This window comes from Mus caroli, chromosome 4 (genome assembly GCF_900094665.2).
Source record: "Mus caroli chromosome 4, CAROLI_EIJ_v1.1, whole genome shotgun sequence".
In the NCBI taxonomy this organism is placed as follows: domain Eukaryota; kingdom Metazoa; phylum Chordata; class Mammalia; order Rodentia; family Muridae; genus Mus; species Mus caroli.
The window spans coordinates 51,540,445-51,558,202 of NC_034573.1; the positions used below are offsets into that span (position 1 = coordinate 51,540,445).

General features: G+C 41.0%; 1 protein-coding gene across 1 annotated transcript in view; it reads right to left on the minus strand.

Annotated features, from left to right (window-relative positions):
- Positions 1–17,758, minus strand: part of Svep1 (sushi, von Willebrand factor type A, EGF and pentraxin domain containing 1) — a 167,566-nt gene that overhangs the window by 73,590 nt on the left and 76,218 nt on the right. The window contains exons 9-17 of the mRNA XM_021160495.2: positions 14,165–14,294; positions 10,691–10,798; positions 9,852–9,983; positions 8,537–8,731; positions 7,230–7,351; positions 4,858–4,966; positions 3,215–3,379; positions 2,411–2,644; positions 224–385 (exon numbers count right to left, since the gene is read on the minus strand). Coding sequence (XP_021016154.1) covers positions 224–385; positions 2,411–2,644; positions 3,215–3,379; positions 4,858–4,966; positions 7,230–7,351; positions 8,537–8,731; positions 9,852–9,983; positions 10,691–10,798; positions 14,165–14,294 — 1,357 coding nt within the window. The remainder of the gene's footprint in view (positions 1–223; positions 386–2,410; positions 2,645–3,214; positions 3,380–4,857; positions 4,967–7,229; positions 7,352–8,536; positions 8,732–9,851; positions 9,984–10,690; positions 10,799–14,164; positions 14,295–17,758) is intronic.

The following is a 17,758-nucleotide window of genomic DNA, read 5'->3' on the forward strand; positions in this document are numbered from 1 at the left end:
GCGCACACACACACACACACACACACACATTTCCGAGTTTCTTTGTTTTCATTTCTAAAGGCTCCTGTGCCATGTAAAATTTTCATTAAAAATGGGTATGATTGTTAATTTATGTTTTGATACAGAAGCCTTGACCAAGACCAAGCGATTGGCAAAGAAACCTCCCTCCCGTTACAACTGGGCACAAAATCCAACTGTTTCTGGTCAAACCTTAAGCCTCTACCTTTGCATTCAGAGACGCTTCTTGAATGGAGATATTCCGTGTGAGTCCTTGGGGGACAGAGCTTGCATTCCAGCTGCCCTTCTTCATCTTGGTAGGATCCCATGAGGCAGCTTTCACAGGTGGAATGCTCCAGAGAGTAAGAGGTTCCCAGGGGGCAGTTGACTGTGGACAAAGCAGGCAGGAAATTCAAGTCCCACAACCATGGCAGCCTTCGGTTCCTTTTCCCCAGGAAGCATGTTTCTAGGTACTACTGTTTTTAGGTTAAATTTCACTGTAAGAGTTTTACACTCACAGTGGGTAGACCTTCCAGATATAGATTGCTAAAAACCAATAGTAGTAGTTTTTTTTTTTTTTGAGAAGATGTATACATTTTATTGACCAATCAGGATTGATATGATTGGGCTTTAAAAAAAAATAGAGGAAAGCATTATAGAAAATGCATAGTTAACAAAGAAAAAACTGAAGGCAAGGACAAAAGAATGAATATTTAGATACGCTTGTAATGGCTTTCTGATATTGAAGATGGTTTCTAAATTATCTCTCTGCACACAACGCCCCCCCCCCGCCCCCAATAAAATGAAGCTATTTATCCATTGCAGTGTCATTTCCAATCACAGAATTCAGGTCAACACAGAAAGACTAAACAAGAGAGAGAATTCTTGCCCTCGGAGGGAGCTGTTTTAGGCATAAAACCTCTGATCAAAAGGCTCCAAGGCAATGGGCACACTTTAGAATTCATAGTGTCATGGAACTTCTGAGGTCAAGTAGAGTGTTACACTCACTGAGCAGGTGGTTATCAAAGCATGCTAGAGAGACACCTGAACTTCATCCCAGGTGATTTGGAGATGCTAATGAATTCAACTATTACCCGGGTGCAATTTGAAAATGGTTTCCTAATTCTCTATCACTATTGTGGCAGGGGCATTGTTTCTCGGGTGGGCCCTAAGCGGAGCCATGCTGCATCACAAACATTTTATGTTAGCACAGGTTTGAAGGCGCCACTGAGATGAGAGAAATGTTGGTCAAGTCAATTCCTGATTGTTCTTGGAGAGGGAAGATGGAACCAGAGTAGGCTTATAACAACGGCTTTGAATGAGTTGACTTTTGTCACACTAGGGATAGCAAAAGCAAGCTATAGGCATGGTAGCTAGAACGTAAGGAGAAGGCTTCATGAACATGATACTTAAGTAGTCCCGGGACTTAAGGGAGACTAACCTGAGATTCATGTCATTCATGGTGTGGTGTTTGGTGTGTGTGTGTGTGTGTGTGTGTGATAGAAATAGGTTGGAGTTTATCCAGATTGTAGCAGTGTAGATAAGTGGTAACGGGGAAATGGAGGAAGAAGTGGGGTGACTAGTGCATACAGGAGACTTTGAAGATGTTCTGAAAATAGACAAGTGACGGTTGCATCCTGTGAATGAACTTAATGCCATTGAACTGTACATATAAAATATTCGTGTGAATTTTACCTTAATTGAAAAAAAATCAAAACACTGTAATTGGCTGTGTGGTTAGGAGTTTCTGTCGTACCACTTTCTGCCTTTGAACTTGTCCAGTATCTCCCTGGCTTTAGCTTTCTGTGCTGTGTGTTGACATTAACGACACATCATAATGATGCTGGATGAGATTAAATGGGAGAGGTACGCACCTGACAGACAGAAGTGGTCAAATATGTGAGTTACTGTTTTGGGAGCAATTGATAAAAAGTTATGAAGCTGTTTTTGTTTTTAAGATTTAGTGTGAGTGTGTGAGTGTGTGTGTGTGTGTGTGTGTACATGAACACATGTGCCCGTGGAGGCCAGAAGAGGAAATCAGAAGAGGGAATCAGCTCCCTGGAGCTGCAGTTACCAGTGGCTGTGAGATGCCCAGTGTGTATGTGGAAACTAAGCTCTGTCTCCCACAACAGCAGCAAGTGCTCTAACCACTGAGCATTTCTCCAGCATCACTACGAGGCTTACAGAGCTAGAAATGAAAACAAGAGTTGTTTCCTTCACATCAAAATCCTTGGCTTGTCCCCAACCATGGTGTGCACTCAGGTTCTTGAGACAATATAGTATAGCAACGACCACACAACAATGCAAAATGCCTATTCCATACTAACGTTCCGTAAACACACGTGGAAAACGTCTGTGCCCAGCTCATTTGACCCAGGGCACGGTGAAGAGCTAGGTCCCAGGGGAGTCTTACCACACATGCGCCCCCTCAGGACAGAGCCTGGCCTGCAGAAGAGAAAAGCCTTTTCTGTTTCAAGGGAATTGCTGTCAGCCACCACTGTTTCTGAGGCGAGCTGGAAAGAATACATGGGCTCTTTATTCAAGGTGCTTTTCAGGCGATTGGTGATTGTTTCCAATGTCTTAATGAGTCGCTGCTGATTCTCCAATTCAAGGGTATCGTTTCTTTCCTCTGGGAGTGGCACGCTAGCTGAGATAAAACACAACAAAATTAAACATGCGTGTTCACACCCACCCACACTTTCACACACACACTCACACATATAAAACATGTGTCAGGTACTAACTATAATAATAATTTTTATCCCCAATGAAATCATATATTAAAGTACTTCATTAGAAAAATTAATTTATAATAAATTCAACCAGTTCTCGCTGGATATGTCACACATGGGTAGTATTAAAAACAAAATATGTCCGTTTGAATCCTTTTTTCTTAGAGTCTGGGTTAATATCTTCTGTTGCGGGAATTCATCATCACAGGTTGACTTATTAGTCTTTATTCTTGCTTTTAAAAACGGGAACCTTAGTTCATCCTGTCAACATGTGAGCAAAGCAGGTGATTATGTCTGCAAGAGCCAGAAAGGAGCCCTGTGACACTAAACAGCAAAGCAATGACCATGCTTAGCAGGCTGCTCCCTCTAGTTCTCATCTCCAGGGTGATTCCTAACAAGCATAAAGCATGATAAATATCAGAAATAGCTTCCCAGCCCCACATTTCGCCTCATATTGCTTTGTCAAATAGAAAGTTTATTCTTACCTGTGATGTTAAAAATTAGCTGAATTTTGGGGTCAGACAATGAGGCAGTTCTTTTAATCCGTGACGATCTGGTCTTGCCCACATCAGTGGGTGTTTCCTGTACAACATCCAGGAAGTGATCGTAGGAATAATCCAGCCTGTTGCCTGCACCCCAGCCTCCTGGTCCTGATGAGAGTAGGCAGAGAAACAAGTGGTCAGACAGGGGCCTCTTCCTCCACGCTAACCCTGGTGTATAAATGGTTTGGCTCAAGACTTATGTTGTCATTTTGGGGGCATTTTTGCATTTAATTTGGAGACTAATATATATTATCCTTTTACCTATGAAAGTATATAGAATTTGTCACTTAAGTTAACAGGTAATTAACCTCAATGTAGGGGTAATGGGTGTGTGTGTGTGTGTGTGTGTGTGTGCAGAATTCTAATCAGTTCCTAGTTCTCTTCTGTGTCTTCCTCCAATAGTTTTATAAGCTTAATGAGCACAATCAGACTTTTTTTAAAAAAAAAAATATTATTCAGGATATCTGCTTCACATATTGAAGGTAGGAAAGCCGGCAAAGGCAGACTAGAAGTAAAGGTTTGTGTCTCCAGAGAAGACATGGATATGTGTGACTTTTGAAGTGACCTTGATGCCACTGTGATTGACGCCAGACACCAGGTTTTCAGTTTATGAAGTGTGACATTTGATTGTGCAATGTCAGCCAAATTGCTTTCATTTTCCTGCACTCCAATTCCTTCATTAATAGATGTCGACAATGAGCCTGACTTCATAACTTTGTCTGTAATAAGAGGGGTACAATTTACATGCCCTAGTCTTCTTTAATATCTGGCTCAACTAATCAAGTCAGCTAATTATGTGATATTTACGTTGCTCTGGCCACACTGACACTTAATTATGATCTTTAAACAAGCTGTGTTCAAGAGCCTGTTTGTCCACTTAGGTAAACTTTCTTCAGAGATTTGTTGGCATTCTGCGTGCATTTAAAAAAGCTGGGATAAGAATTTTTGTGATTTCAGTTTACACAGTATCCCAGAAATACTATGTAGCAATTACTCAAAGTTGATTTACCATACTTAGAGAATCTTTGATAAAAATTTTTGTCTACTTGGAAAAAACATTTAAAATTTTGATTAGACTTGGACGTTTAGAATTTTAATAACTGGGTTTTATAACATGGGTGAGAACTATGAATATTTCCCATGCTGGATTATTTTGAATAAATGGCTTAATTGCAAGGCCAACTGAATGCCATATAAAAATTATTGCTGGGAGTTCTCCCTAGTGTCACCCTCGTAGAATACTGGAAGTTTCTACAGCATTGAGCTTTATATTTTTTTTAAAAAGAAAAATATTCTTTAAGTATTTTGTAACTGTTATGATCACATTCAGTAATAGGTCACTTTTTAAAATTTTGCCATCACACTGTGACTTTTATCCTGAAGTCACTAATATTTTAAAGTGACTTATTTCACACCAAAATTTAAGATATCTATAATGAATTATCACAGGATCAGATTACATAGTTATCCTAAATTACTTGATAAAAAAAGGTTAAATTTTCTTTTTCTCTTTCCATCACTCTTGTGGGACAATTTTGCTTTGTTGATTCATCTTGCAAATCAGCGCTGCTAGATAATATGATTACCAATTGCAAAGCCATTTTCATAGTTGTAATTATACTCGATGCAGTATTTTTTGGTCAGGTCCTCCAGTCTGCAGTCAATGTCATCAGCATCGTTACAAAAGGACGGGACCTGTAGGTGAAGATGAAGACAGAGCACGCTCACACCCCTGTGCACTTCTGGACAACCCTTGGCTCCCAGGACCTCCTGTCTCCCTCAACGGGATGAGGGAGGGCCCTTTATGTTTACAGATCTCTACAATGTTATGAAAAGACCCCCTCCCTCTATCCATCCTTCCTTCTCTCCCTCCCTTCCTCCCCTTCACCTTTCAGCCTCTTACTGTCTCAGATCACCAGTATTAAGCTCATACTTTTTGATCTCCATTTATGTCACCCACCAGAGGAAGCCCAGGACTCCTGGGTTATCTCTGACTTGAGACTACCCTACATCCCTTAGCCCCATTTTCTGATGTTATGTCCCACCCTCTCTAGTCCCCTAGCTCTCCCCCTGTGTTCTCTGAAACACCCCATCAGTAAAAGAAAAATGGATAAGGTCATATTTTCTCTATATTCTTTTCATCTTTGCTCTAAATGAAGTTCAACTTTCCAGAGTTCTGGACTATTTTCTGGAAAATGATTCTGGAAACATTATAAATCCAGGTCTTCTGAGCAGTTCTGGAAAGGGAACTCCCACTCTGAAGCTTTCTTTCTGTTTCCAGACCCTCGTGTCCCCTCTGCCTTCTTGAAGCCTCATAATGTGTCAGTTCCACCCTCATTGTCCTTTGTAGAAGCCGTGTCTTGAGCAAGGCTTCCTACGCCTATGCTGAGGGATTCTCCTTCTCGTCTCTTCATTCCTCTTTCCCAGCAGGACACCACCAGTTTCCCATGCTCTGTACTGTCTTATCCTGTAGCACTCTCAGCCTGGCATTTTGTCTATTTCCCTTGTAATTGCTTTATTGTTCATATCATTCACTGGGATGTGAAGTCTACAAGTACATAAGGCTTGCCAAGGTTACCCCATAGAACATAGATTCTGACGAGTAATCAAATGAATGGGCATTCATTGTCACATTCTGATCCACTTTTACTGTCGTTAGCCTACTGTAGTTTGTTTTAGACAAAAGAAGGCCAGTAGCATGAATGGCAGTTACTTCACACAGTTTCCAGTGTGAGCTCTAGTTATTATTTGAGCACTCGCTCACTAGTTTGTGCTAGGGTGTGAATGAATGTGTCATTGCCCTTTACAGTACAGACCTGTAACTCAGAGTGACCAGATGAACACAGGCATTCCTCCGTTCTCTGGCAATGGTGACACTGATTTTCCTATTTGGAATGTAGCTCTACCAAGTTAGCTTAAGTAAGACGCTTTAAAGTGAGGGCTTATTAAGTATATGCCAGCTTATGCACTGAACATTTTCATGACAACACTGCATTTAGCAGGCAGCACTTTATTATGTCTATAAGCAAATCAACAAATGTCCACCCACTCTGGCAGACAAAAGCGCGGCTCCTGCCTTCTAGACATTTGATTCAGTTAAGGTTATTACATTACTATCTTGAGACCTACACAAAAATGCATACAATAGAAAATCCTTTTGTATGAGGACATAGCTCAAGTGGTAGAGAGCTTGCCTCACCTGCTTGAAGCCCTGGATGCAATCCCTTGTAACACATACTGGGTGTGATGGTACAAGCCTGTAATCCAGTGGTTCTCAGCCTTCCTAATGCGAGGCCCCTTTAATACAATTCCTTACATTGTGGTAACCCCTCCCATGTCAAAATTATCTCCATTGCTACTTTATGACTGTAATTTTGCTTCTGTTATGAATCATGATGTAAATATCTGAGATACAGATGGTCTTAGGGTCACAGCCTACAGATTGAGAACTACTGCAGTGTAATCGGGAGGTGGAGACAGCAGGAACAGCAGTTCCAGGCCATCCTTGGCTACAGAGTAATTTTGAGGCCACTTTGAGCTATGTGAGACCCTCTCTCAAAGCCCAAAATCAAACCCAAAATACAGCAACAAAAACAAAAATGTTCATATGTTCAACCAGTCCTTAAGATAATATAACTTAAAAGTTTCGGATTCTCCCCCCCCCCCCTCTCTGTGTGTGTGCGTGTGTGTGTGTGTGACTTTAAATAATAAAGCAAGCATTTTTAAACCAGAAAGACCCTAAATTTTTTAAACTTTCTGATTCAGGAAGTTTGTCAACTGAATTAAAACTTATCTCAGAAGTCTATATTGAATAAGTAATTACAAATACAAATTTGGATTCCAAAGAAGGACATACTCAGGAATGGAAATTTCAGTTGCGAGAGACCCAGAGAAGTGAAGTCAGCCTTAGTAGTATCCTGCAAAACACAACACACAGCCAAAGGCTCCTGGGACCTACCATATTCCCCAGGGTAGTCTCAAATGCTGCAGAAAACTTCTTAAACAGATCCATGTCATCACAGCGAGTGGTTTTGTATAGCATCTCAAAGGACTTGAAACCATGGTTTGCAAAACGTTTTACTAGAAAATTTAAGGCAAAACAGCTTCAGTTGGGTGGAGCTTCAACACAAATTTAACTTTTTTACTCCCTCTCCTTCCTTTCTTTTCCATCCCCATTCCTTCCCCTCCACTTCTTCTCCCTACCTCCTTCCTCCCCCTCCCCCTTCTCCTCCCTTACTTCCTGACTTCCTTCTCTTCCTTGCTCTCCTGCTAGGAAGTGCTCTGTCACTGAGCTATAGTCCCAACCCAGAGCTTTAGGATTTCTATGACAAAACTGAAATTCCAAACTTGCATCCCAGAGGAGGGCAAATTCTACAGGGATTAGGACACATGCACGACAATTCCATGCTGATGGCTAATATTTTATATGCTGACTTAAAGAATATTTGTAAAATCGAATTTGTTTTCTTTTTTGGGAGATTCTGACATGATTCATAAGATTGTTTTTGTAGTGAGAGGTGGCAGCGAGACCGTTCCCAGGCATCCACTGGCCACAATAAACCACAGCGCCTTGCTACTGCCGTGAGTTTGCTTTGATCTGGTATTTTGTAACCTCCAGTCCTATGAGAAAAGCAGCAGTGGGGTGAACAAGTGATCCTTTGATCTTGACTGCATCAAAGTTGTTTAAATTTATCTAAGTTTTTATTATGTGCTTATATTTTCAACTAACAGACATTTAAAAGTTTTAACTATTGTGTGCAGTCGCAATACTTGAAAGTATAATTTCCAGAAAGGCAACCTTGCTCTTGTAGTGAAAGCTTACATTATAGGCTGCTAGGATTTAGGGTGTAGTCAGTCTAGGGGTTCGATCCTCCACTACCCCTCCCCAACACACTCCATTCCACACCTACACAGATTCAGCACCTCTGAATCTTAGTCAAATCTAAAGACACCACACAATCTACTATTTTCTGTCACCTGCATTGGATCTTAAGTTCCATAAGTTCTTTCACTAAGAAACTTCAGGCAAAGAATTCTACGTTCACAAACTTATTCAAACATTTTTGGTAGATCATGAGCAGATAAATCAAGGGCAGATAGTTCTGCCCTTCTGTTGTAACCTAATCTCTAGCAAGACTCGGCTGGCTAATAATTTAAACCATATACATTTCTGATTCAGGACACCCTTCCCATTCATTCTTATTATACGACACATTTTCCGTGTACATGGCTGTACACTTTAAAAGGTGCAGAATTGAAACTTACTAGCACAGTCTGGCCATTCTGTAGAGTATGGTGGTCTCCAGATACCATCTTCAAAAGCACAGTAGTACTTCTCAGTTGACCCTTCTGTGAAATCATAGCCCTCCTTGCAGCTCAGGCTACAGTTAACTCCAGCACTATCCTGGGCACAGATAAAGTCCCCGTTTACAGGGGTGAAGGGAACCTCACAGGGAGAACCTGTGTCAAAATAACACTGCATTATTCAATTATAGTTGTAAGGGCAGCATAGTCCAGGAATTAAAGCTGAGTCGAGAAGAGGACTCCTGCCTACTACTCTCCTGGGATATTTTATCAAGGGCCTCCAGGATGGGAGAGTAGCACTGGCTACTTTTTCGTTTTTGTATTGTGGGCAGATGTTGAAAAGTTGCACCAATATGCAATTAGGAGTTATGCACATTTCATAGGAAGGTAAAAGTCTGTCTGACCTTGTACTAGTGTTTCTGGAATAATCACTTGAATGAAACATGGGTAACATTATGTAGCAAAGACCTTTTCATGGTCTTTAAAGCAACACTTTGCAATCTCAGAGGAAAATCGTTCATGAAAAGGCAGATGTCAGACAGATGTGAGGGTAAATCCAGACTACGAGCTTGACAGGTTGAGTGGTGCCTATAAGATTAGCAAAGCACTGCCCTTCCGGGAGCCATTGAAGGTGTTTCCAGAAATGATTGGCAAGTGGGGACAGTCATCAACAGGGGAAGAACCTGCTCTGAATGTGGGCAGTTCCATCCGATAGGATAGGAGATGGGACGGGACAAAAGAGAGGAAGCAGAAGCCAGCAGATTCCTGTTGAAGGGCTGAACAATCTCTTGTTGCTGCCTTCACTTCTGGATGTGAGATTCCATCCATGTTCTTTCAGCTTTTAGTCTCCCAGCAACTCTGCAAGGAGCTTCCAGGCCTTCATCACTTGCCTGAGACTTCACCATGAGGATGAAGGATGCCTCTTCCAGGCTTCCAACTTCCTGGAATGAGCAGCAATTGGGTTCTTTCTCTGCATCACCCGTGTGCAGAAACCACGACTGGGATCTCTACCCAATAACATCTAAGACAACCCAGTAAATCTCTTTATGACTGGCTCTTTCCCTCTGGGGTACTCTTGTTAACACCGGAATTAATGGCCGCCCTCATAGACAATCTGTCACAAGGTCAAGGATGACAACGGGAAACTTACAATCTGCCAGCATTTCAGCTTGAACAATTCATCACTTACTATCTTCCTCCACATAATAGAGGACTATAGTGATCACATATATCAAATGTTAGCTAGGCTGGGGGAAGAGCCTGGTGAAGAGAGTACCTTTTATGACAATGTGGATGTCACAGGTTCTGTTGTTGCCTGAGGGGTCAGTGGCTGTGTACCACACCACCGTTTCCCCATGAGGAAACATGTCGCCTTGTGTGTGACTGCTGGTAATAACCAATTCAGCCCCTATGGAAGGAAGAAGGGATGTGAGTGCATCACACTGCAGTTAGATCATTAGCCATCCATCTGATGCGCTTCCATTTTCTATTTATGCAAACTGGCTGAGCAGTCCATTCTGTGTGATTTGCCTACTACTAGAGAACAGAAGATTTAGGCCATACCACAGAAATAATAGACTCAAAAATCCTATTCATCTAGGGAATTTTGTTAAACAAACTCTATTTCTTTGACTCAGTCTGTTGAAACATTGGTGGTTTGAGAAATCGGTATAATTTCCCTGTTGTTTTAGGGAGTGTTTTAAAATGAACTTCAGTGACTTTTGCTTGGGTATTCCCCCAACTTCTTATGACCTTTTGTAATCCATTCAGCCAATATTCAGAACAAGTGCAAATGCACAGAATTGGACTAGGATGCCAGTAGAAATTCTAATATTTTCGGGGTATCATAGCTCAATTTTGTAAACTCATCAAAACCTACAAGTTCAAAACCTAGAAACGGTTTAATAAATGCCCAATGAGTACTGAAGTGAAATCATAATGGCTGAGCAAGACACCAATGTTAAATTACACGCCCATTTAAACACACCACTTGGTGCTATTTCTCATTCTTCTTGGCCATTATTTCTTTCACTTCTTTTGCCATTTGAAGAAGCTTTTAAGAGTAGAACCTGGCCAGTGTCACCCAGCCTATGACAAGATCTGGTTCATCCTCACCGGAGTTGTCTGAGAACTGAGGCTCATCCCAGCTTGCAGGGTGCTCCTTCTCTACAACCTGAATTGGAGGTGGAGATCGGCACCAATCTATGACAGGCGGTTCCACATCTGCAGAGCATGGAATCAGACAAAGAAGTCATGCCTGCTCGTTAGAACATCAGGAGACACTTCCACTCCCAGTCAGACTCTCGAACTACCGAAACAAAGGACTCCAAATGATCCTTGGTAATCTCATGGTGGATAAGAAAAAGGTACCAGCCAGGGTGGAACTTGTCCCCCAGAAAGAATTTGTTAGACCATCTTATAGGATGAGACTGAAGCCCAGACAATGATGTGTCAGTGGTGGGTGGGGCCATGTATTGAGGTGAACTGTTCAGATGGTCTGTACTTAAATTTTAACCTCACTTCAGAACATGGGGGTTTGCTGAATCTCTTCATCCCTCTTCCCAATGTAGCTGCAATGAATTAATCTAGTTTTTAAGTTTTGCAGTATTTATCTGACTTTCCGGTTATTGAGGATGGGTGGCCAAGCCTGGATTGGGTCATAGGCTATGACCTTCAACCTTGATGAATTTATTGAGCCTTAGAATTCAAATTGAAGGGTGGCATGCTGGTGAGTTTTAATGGCCACCTTGACACAATCTATAATCATCTGACAAAGGAGCCTCGACTGAAGGATCATGTTGGTCTGTGGGTAAGCCTTTGGGGGACTGTGTCGATTGCTGATAGGGGTGGGCAGACTCAGCATAACGGTAGAAGATGTCATTGCCTAGACAGGGGTCCTGAACTGTGTAGTAGTTAAGAAAGCTAGCAGAGCATAAGCAGCAGACATACATCATGGATACCTTTGGTCCTCTTCACTCTGGACTGTAGATGCAATGTGACTAGCTGCTCTGAGTTCCTGCCTCAGCTTCCCCTCTGTGATTAACTGTAATTTGGAATTGTACTCTGAATAAAGCCTTTCCTTATCACTTTTGATCAGGGCATTTTATCACAACAAAAGTGTGCCTGGAGTAGTCTGTTTTGAGATGGGATGGGAAAGTCATGTTTTAATCATTGAGTGTCATGAAAAAATATATTCTGATATACATATATATATTTATAATACATACATGTGCTACATATATATGTATATATGTCAGTAAAGGACAATAAAGAAATTACACAGGAAGGGATTTCAATCACATTACAGACTTTACATATTGAAAGTGTTCTTAATTATACACCTTTGAAGTCTGAAGGGTAAAGTACAAATTACTATTTTAATTTTTTTTTATGTGAGGACGAAAACCAGACAAGCGTAAGGAACTTGCTTGAAGTCATTAACTTGATAACTTGTAGTCATTGCACCAAAGCCAAGAGTCTGTCCATGAAAACACAACCTGAAACGGAATGAGCTGTACCCTGAGAACGCACGCATTCCTGCTTTCACCTATGTTTTATGGGGAGATGCTCAGTCTCTGTGTCCCTCACTCATTCACCATTTTGTAAGTATAATAACTTGGGCTTAGTGCTATCCTAGATTGGCAGCTCTGTAAAATGGAGTCCCTTCTGGTCACATTTAAGTCTCCACTGAATAGCATGGCTCCTGGCTCCCAGCAGTTGCTCAAAACAAGGAGCTTAAATAAAGCAAAGAAAGGAGAGATGCTCCTGGCAGGTCAGTGCTCTTTGAGAAGACTGAATCAAGTCAACTCATGGTTAAGCATGCCAGCCTGAAAGCAGTCATCATTCACCCCCAACAAAACTATGAATCAGTATTCAAACATCATCTAAGCTTATCTGGTTTTAGCTGAGCATTTGAAAAGTGAATTGTGGGTACAGGAGACAACCGGGACTTAGTCAACTACTGTTGGTTGTTAGCAGGCAGCAGTCCTGAATGCCCAGCCTCCCTTTTTGCCTTGCAGTTCTCTGACCCATCCACTACATGAAGACAAGAAGAAATATATAGGCTTGGGGATATTTCCTGTCTCTGTCTCCCCATTATCTGTCTCCCATGTCCTCTTCTTTCTCTATAAGAGTTTGGAAATTCAGCTACTGTCTAGCTAGACACCCAAGTACATATTTTCTACTTCACCATTCCAGCCCTTCTTAGGAAAGACTCATATTTGGCAAATTCTTAAGCCACATTTCCATGTTTGAAGTCATAAAGCCAGATAAAAAGATCTGTTTTTCATACTGGTGAAGCCTGCATTTAACACAACATGGAAAAAACAGCTACAAAGCTAAATACTAGAGAAGGGGTTAGGCTGAATAGATTTTACTTGAGTCCCATGATTACTTTTAATCTAAACTTATAACTCAGGACAACAGACCAGTATGTTGTATACAGTCTTTATTGTAAGCAGCTGTGTAAATTTCACAGAATAAAATGAATTGGATATATTTAATTTAAATGCAAGGAAAATAGATCCATAACAACCAGAGTAAGATGTAGGGTCTGGAGAGATGGGTCAGCAGTTATGAACACTTGCTGTTCTTACAGAGGTTCTGGGGTTTTCCCAGCACCCATGTGGTAGTTTATAATTGTTTTTAACTTAAATTCTAGGAGATATGATGCCCTTTCTTAAACTCTGGGGACACACAGTATAAATACATACAGTCAAAACACTTGTAACAATATATATGTATATGTATGTGTATGTGTATGTGTATGTGTATGTGTATGTGTATGTGTATGTGTATGTGTATGTGTATGTGTATATGTATATGTATATATACACACACATACACACACAAAATACATGTATATATGCAAAATTTGAATGTTATTGTTTAGCTTTTACAAGGATAATGTGCATCAGGCTTTGATTCAAGTGATTTATATGTCTTAACTAAAAACGCCACAATAACTTAATGAGGGAACACATTTTCATCCTATTTCTGGATGAACCAATGGGGTGCAGGGAAGGATCTGTTCACAGTCTAGTGGTTGTGATGATGGAGAGACTGGAGAGACTAAGTGGGTGAAGTGTATGGAACTTAATAACTTATTGGATTCCGTGATGGAGGAAGAAGAATCAAAGACGACTTCCTGGTTTCTGCTCTGTAGCTCTGCGGTTGACACCATCATTTTCTGGGCTAGAAATCTATTAGTTGGGTCTGAGATGGCTGTGGCACATACATGTGGGGAAGTCTTTCATTTTTCCTTCTTTGTCCTTTTTAGACAAAGCTCCTCCTGTAGCTCGGGCTGGCCCGGAACTTGCTATGTACCCCAGGCTATATGATCCTTATGTCATAGCCTCCCAAGAGCTGGGATTGCAGGCATGAGCCACCGTGCCGCATTTTAGATGAGGTTTGATACTTTACGTTTGGATTTCAGAAAAGAGATCCAAACCGGAGACAGATAGGTGTGGGTTGTCAGTCCACAAAACCACACAGGAGGGTTTCAAAGCCAGGAGGAAGAACCTGGGCAGCAGACACTGATGAATACAAAGGATTGTCTTTGTAAACTGCCTGCGTGATTTGGAGACTTACCAATGACCTTAATGTAGTACGTGCAGCTGGCTTGGTTACCGGATGAGTCGGTCGCCGTGTAGGTGATGGCCACTTCTCCAATTGGGAAGAGGTAAGGTGGGGTAAAGGCTGGATGGACGTGGACTGACACCTTATGGAGACAAATAATATTTACTAGTGCCAGTAGTACATTTATCTTCTGATTTATACATGGTCACTAAATGAATAAGATGACACAGCATTTCATAAAGGGAAAAGAAGACGAAGCAAATCCTTGAGGTGTATTTTTGAGATTACCTCTTTACAATAGAGGTGGCTTACATATTGTTTCTTAGATTTTTAAGCACATTGCAGTAGAACACTTTCATACTCTTGTGTGATCTTCAGAACATAGAATGACTTAAATGCTTCTATCATGCTTTGCACAAAATAAAATTTCTTTGAGAAAATATGTTGAAGAACTTTTAATTTGGTTCCAAATGTCATTCTTATAAACATTTTTATACACCATTTAAAACATATTTTTACTATTCCCTTATAATATCTCTTCATGCATTGACTTGACCCCAGACTATCAATATTTTATTGATAGGTAATAAAGATGTTCTTTCTTAAAGCATGGTAAGAGTCTGCATTTCCATTGTCTGGGACTATGATGTCAGAGTTCTCAGCTCTATAATAAATATGTTCAATTGTGCTAAGTGGAAGTTGGTGCAGGTCCTAGTTTTAGTCCTGTTTTTTATTTGGGGATATTTGTGTGGTCTGTGGATGAAAACTTGGGTCTCATTCATGCTAGGCAAAGCCCTTCAATCCTGCTCTACATCCCAACCCAAGTTTCTCAGTTTTCAGCAAAGATTATATTCTCATGTTTACATAATATTACAATATATTCCCTCTTCCCCATTAGCTTGAAAATTGTGATGTAATAAAAACTTGATTAGCATGTTATATAACAAGCATTATAACCTGTCTAAAGGTTTTTTGTTTTGTTCTTTTTTTAGTTTGTTTCATTAAGAAGTTAAATGAGGGACTAGAGGGATGGCTCAGCGGTTAAGAGCACTGACTGCTCTTCCAGAGGTCCTGAGTTTAATTCCCAGCAATCACATGGTGATTCACAACTATCTGTAATGGGGATCTGATGCTCTTTTCTGAAGACAACTACAGTGTACTCATATAAATAAAATTAAAAAAAATCTTTAAAAAGAAGTTAAATGTCACATGAGTAAAAATATTATATAGTAAAATATATTTATTGTCCATTAGAATTTTAAAATATTTCAAATAAGCTTAGAGAGCCCTTTATGAAGTGATTTGATAAGACTTTGTATGCATTTGATGGTAGTTTGTTTTTTAAACAATTAAGAGACTCAGAAGCTCAGCATTCAGTCCTAGTTCTGGGAGGGGATTGTATGAGTGGCTTCTCCTTGGGAGTGAATGGCAGCCGAGGGCTGCTGGGAGACAGGAAATCGGTGTACAGTGCTACAGTCACTGGTGAGTTGCCCATGCTCTAGTGGCTCCCCCAACATCCAGACCCTCAGTGGGTGGGTGAGGAGAACTGGTTAAACCCAGTAGGGGTCAGCGGACATGAATCTGGTTCTTCCCTTTTCTAGCATAAAGGCCATAGCATGTGAGTTTCCAGAATGGATCCTTCCTCCAGCTTCTTAAGACAGAGAAGCCTTCTCACAGAGCCTTCTCACTACACATCTCTAGCTCCTTTCTCACCAGAACTGTCTAGCCATAGCTGGGGCTGGGGCTCCTTCCCTAAGGGCTGTGGTTTTTGAGCACGGCTCCCTTAGATAACAAATGATATTCTTCCTACCTCAGAATCTATTCTTTAATAACGTCTGTAGAATTCTTTTGCTTTGGAATGAAACATTCACTGGTGCTAGAGGACAAAGGCACTGTTGGGGTGGTCACGATTCAGCTAACGTTACCAACTCTGACTCTAGGGAAGCCCAAGGAGTTGGGTGTGGGTACAGAATAAATAAAAGAGCATCCACAGTGCTGATTTCCAGTCTCCTGGGCCAGCTCTGGGCTATGTAGAAGGATAGAGCTTTGAAGTGCATATTAGATTCAAATTTTTATTTAGATAGCAAGATTCTTCTTTTTAATCCTTGAAAGTGGATTTTAATTACAGAAAGAAATTATTTTTATATCCCAAAGTAACCAAGCTTAAGACTGGGAATAAACAGTTATTTTCTATTGGTATTTTTCCCAGTTGAGTTAGTTCAAGTTGAGTCATACAATTATAGTTTTTTTTTTACCACACTGCACCTATAATTTAGCATTCTCTTATCCCACCAATAAACATCCTTGTTTGAGTTGTCCTAAGGGATGATCAGAGGAAAGGCAACGGTCTAGAAAAGGGTCGTCCCAGAAGCCTCTTGTGTTCCTTCCTTCTTTTACTTGCCTTGAGTTCATTCTTTTTTGGGCAGTGTTACAGTAAGTTCTGAAATTGTTCTCTCTCTCTCTCTCTCTCTCTCTCTCTCTCTCTCATTTATTTATTTTTTACTATTCTCTATTGCAGAACACTACCCCACCTGCTTCATTATGCCTGTTCCAAAAAACCCTCCTGATTCTGAAGATATCAACGTTACTGTGCTACAATGAATGATCACCAATCTCAAGCCAGTTCTCAATACTGTCCAATAATCCTGTTCTGTTTCTCTAGTCGGCCTTCTCCTTCTCTTTTTCTTCAAGCTTCCAGAATCTCTCTCTCTCTCTGTGGCAGACCTCTCCAACTGCATTTTGAGTCTGACCATGAGCCACACACAATAGCTTTTCCTTGCATATCCAATTCCTCTGTCCACAAACGGGTCCTTCCATTTCTATTTCCTTTCTTTTAGGCAAATTTGCATTCTTTTCCTTTGTGGTAGCCCAAAAGACATCCATGTCTTCTCTGGAACTTGTGAATGTTACCTTATATGGCAAAAGGCATTTAGGAGATGTGACAGAATTATAAAATGAAAAGATTATCGTGATTCATCCAGATGCGCTAAATGTAGTGACCTCACTCTGGTGTCATCAGACCCAGTCTGTATGATGGCAATGTTGAGACTACATGTTCACAGTGCCATTTTACTATCATTGAGCCTACTTTATTGGCAGGAGACTTTTCTTTGATGCAATGTCTGACTTCCTGAATATGAGTATGGCGGTTTGAATATGCTTGACCCATGGAGTGGGATGTGGTAGTTTAAGTGTGCTAGGTTCAAGGAGTAACACTCCTAGGAAGTGCAGCCTGTTTAGAGTAAGTACGGCCTTCTTGAAGGAAATATGTCGCTAAGGGGGTGGGCGTTGAGAGAGCTTGCTCCTAGCTACCTGAGGAAGCCAGGCTTCTCCTGTTGGCCTTCAGAACAAGATGCAGAACTCTCAACTCCTCCTGGGACATGCCTGCCTGGAAGCTGCCATGCTCCTGCCTTGATGATAATGGACTGAACCTCTGAATCTGTAAGCCAGCCCTGTTTAAATATGATCCTTTATGAGAGCTGCCTTGGTCATGGTGTCTGTTCACAGCAATGGAAACCTTAACTTGACATTGAGGCATTGAGCCAATGAGCCACGGATTCCTAGGCATGTGTTTGGTCCTCTGTGCCTATGCACAGCATGGGATCC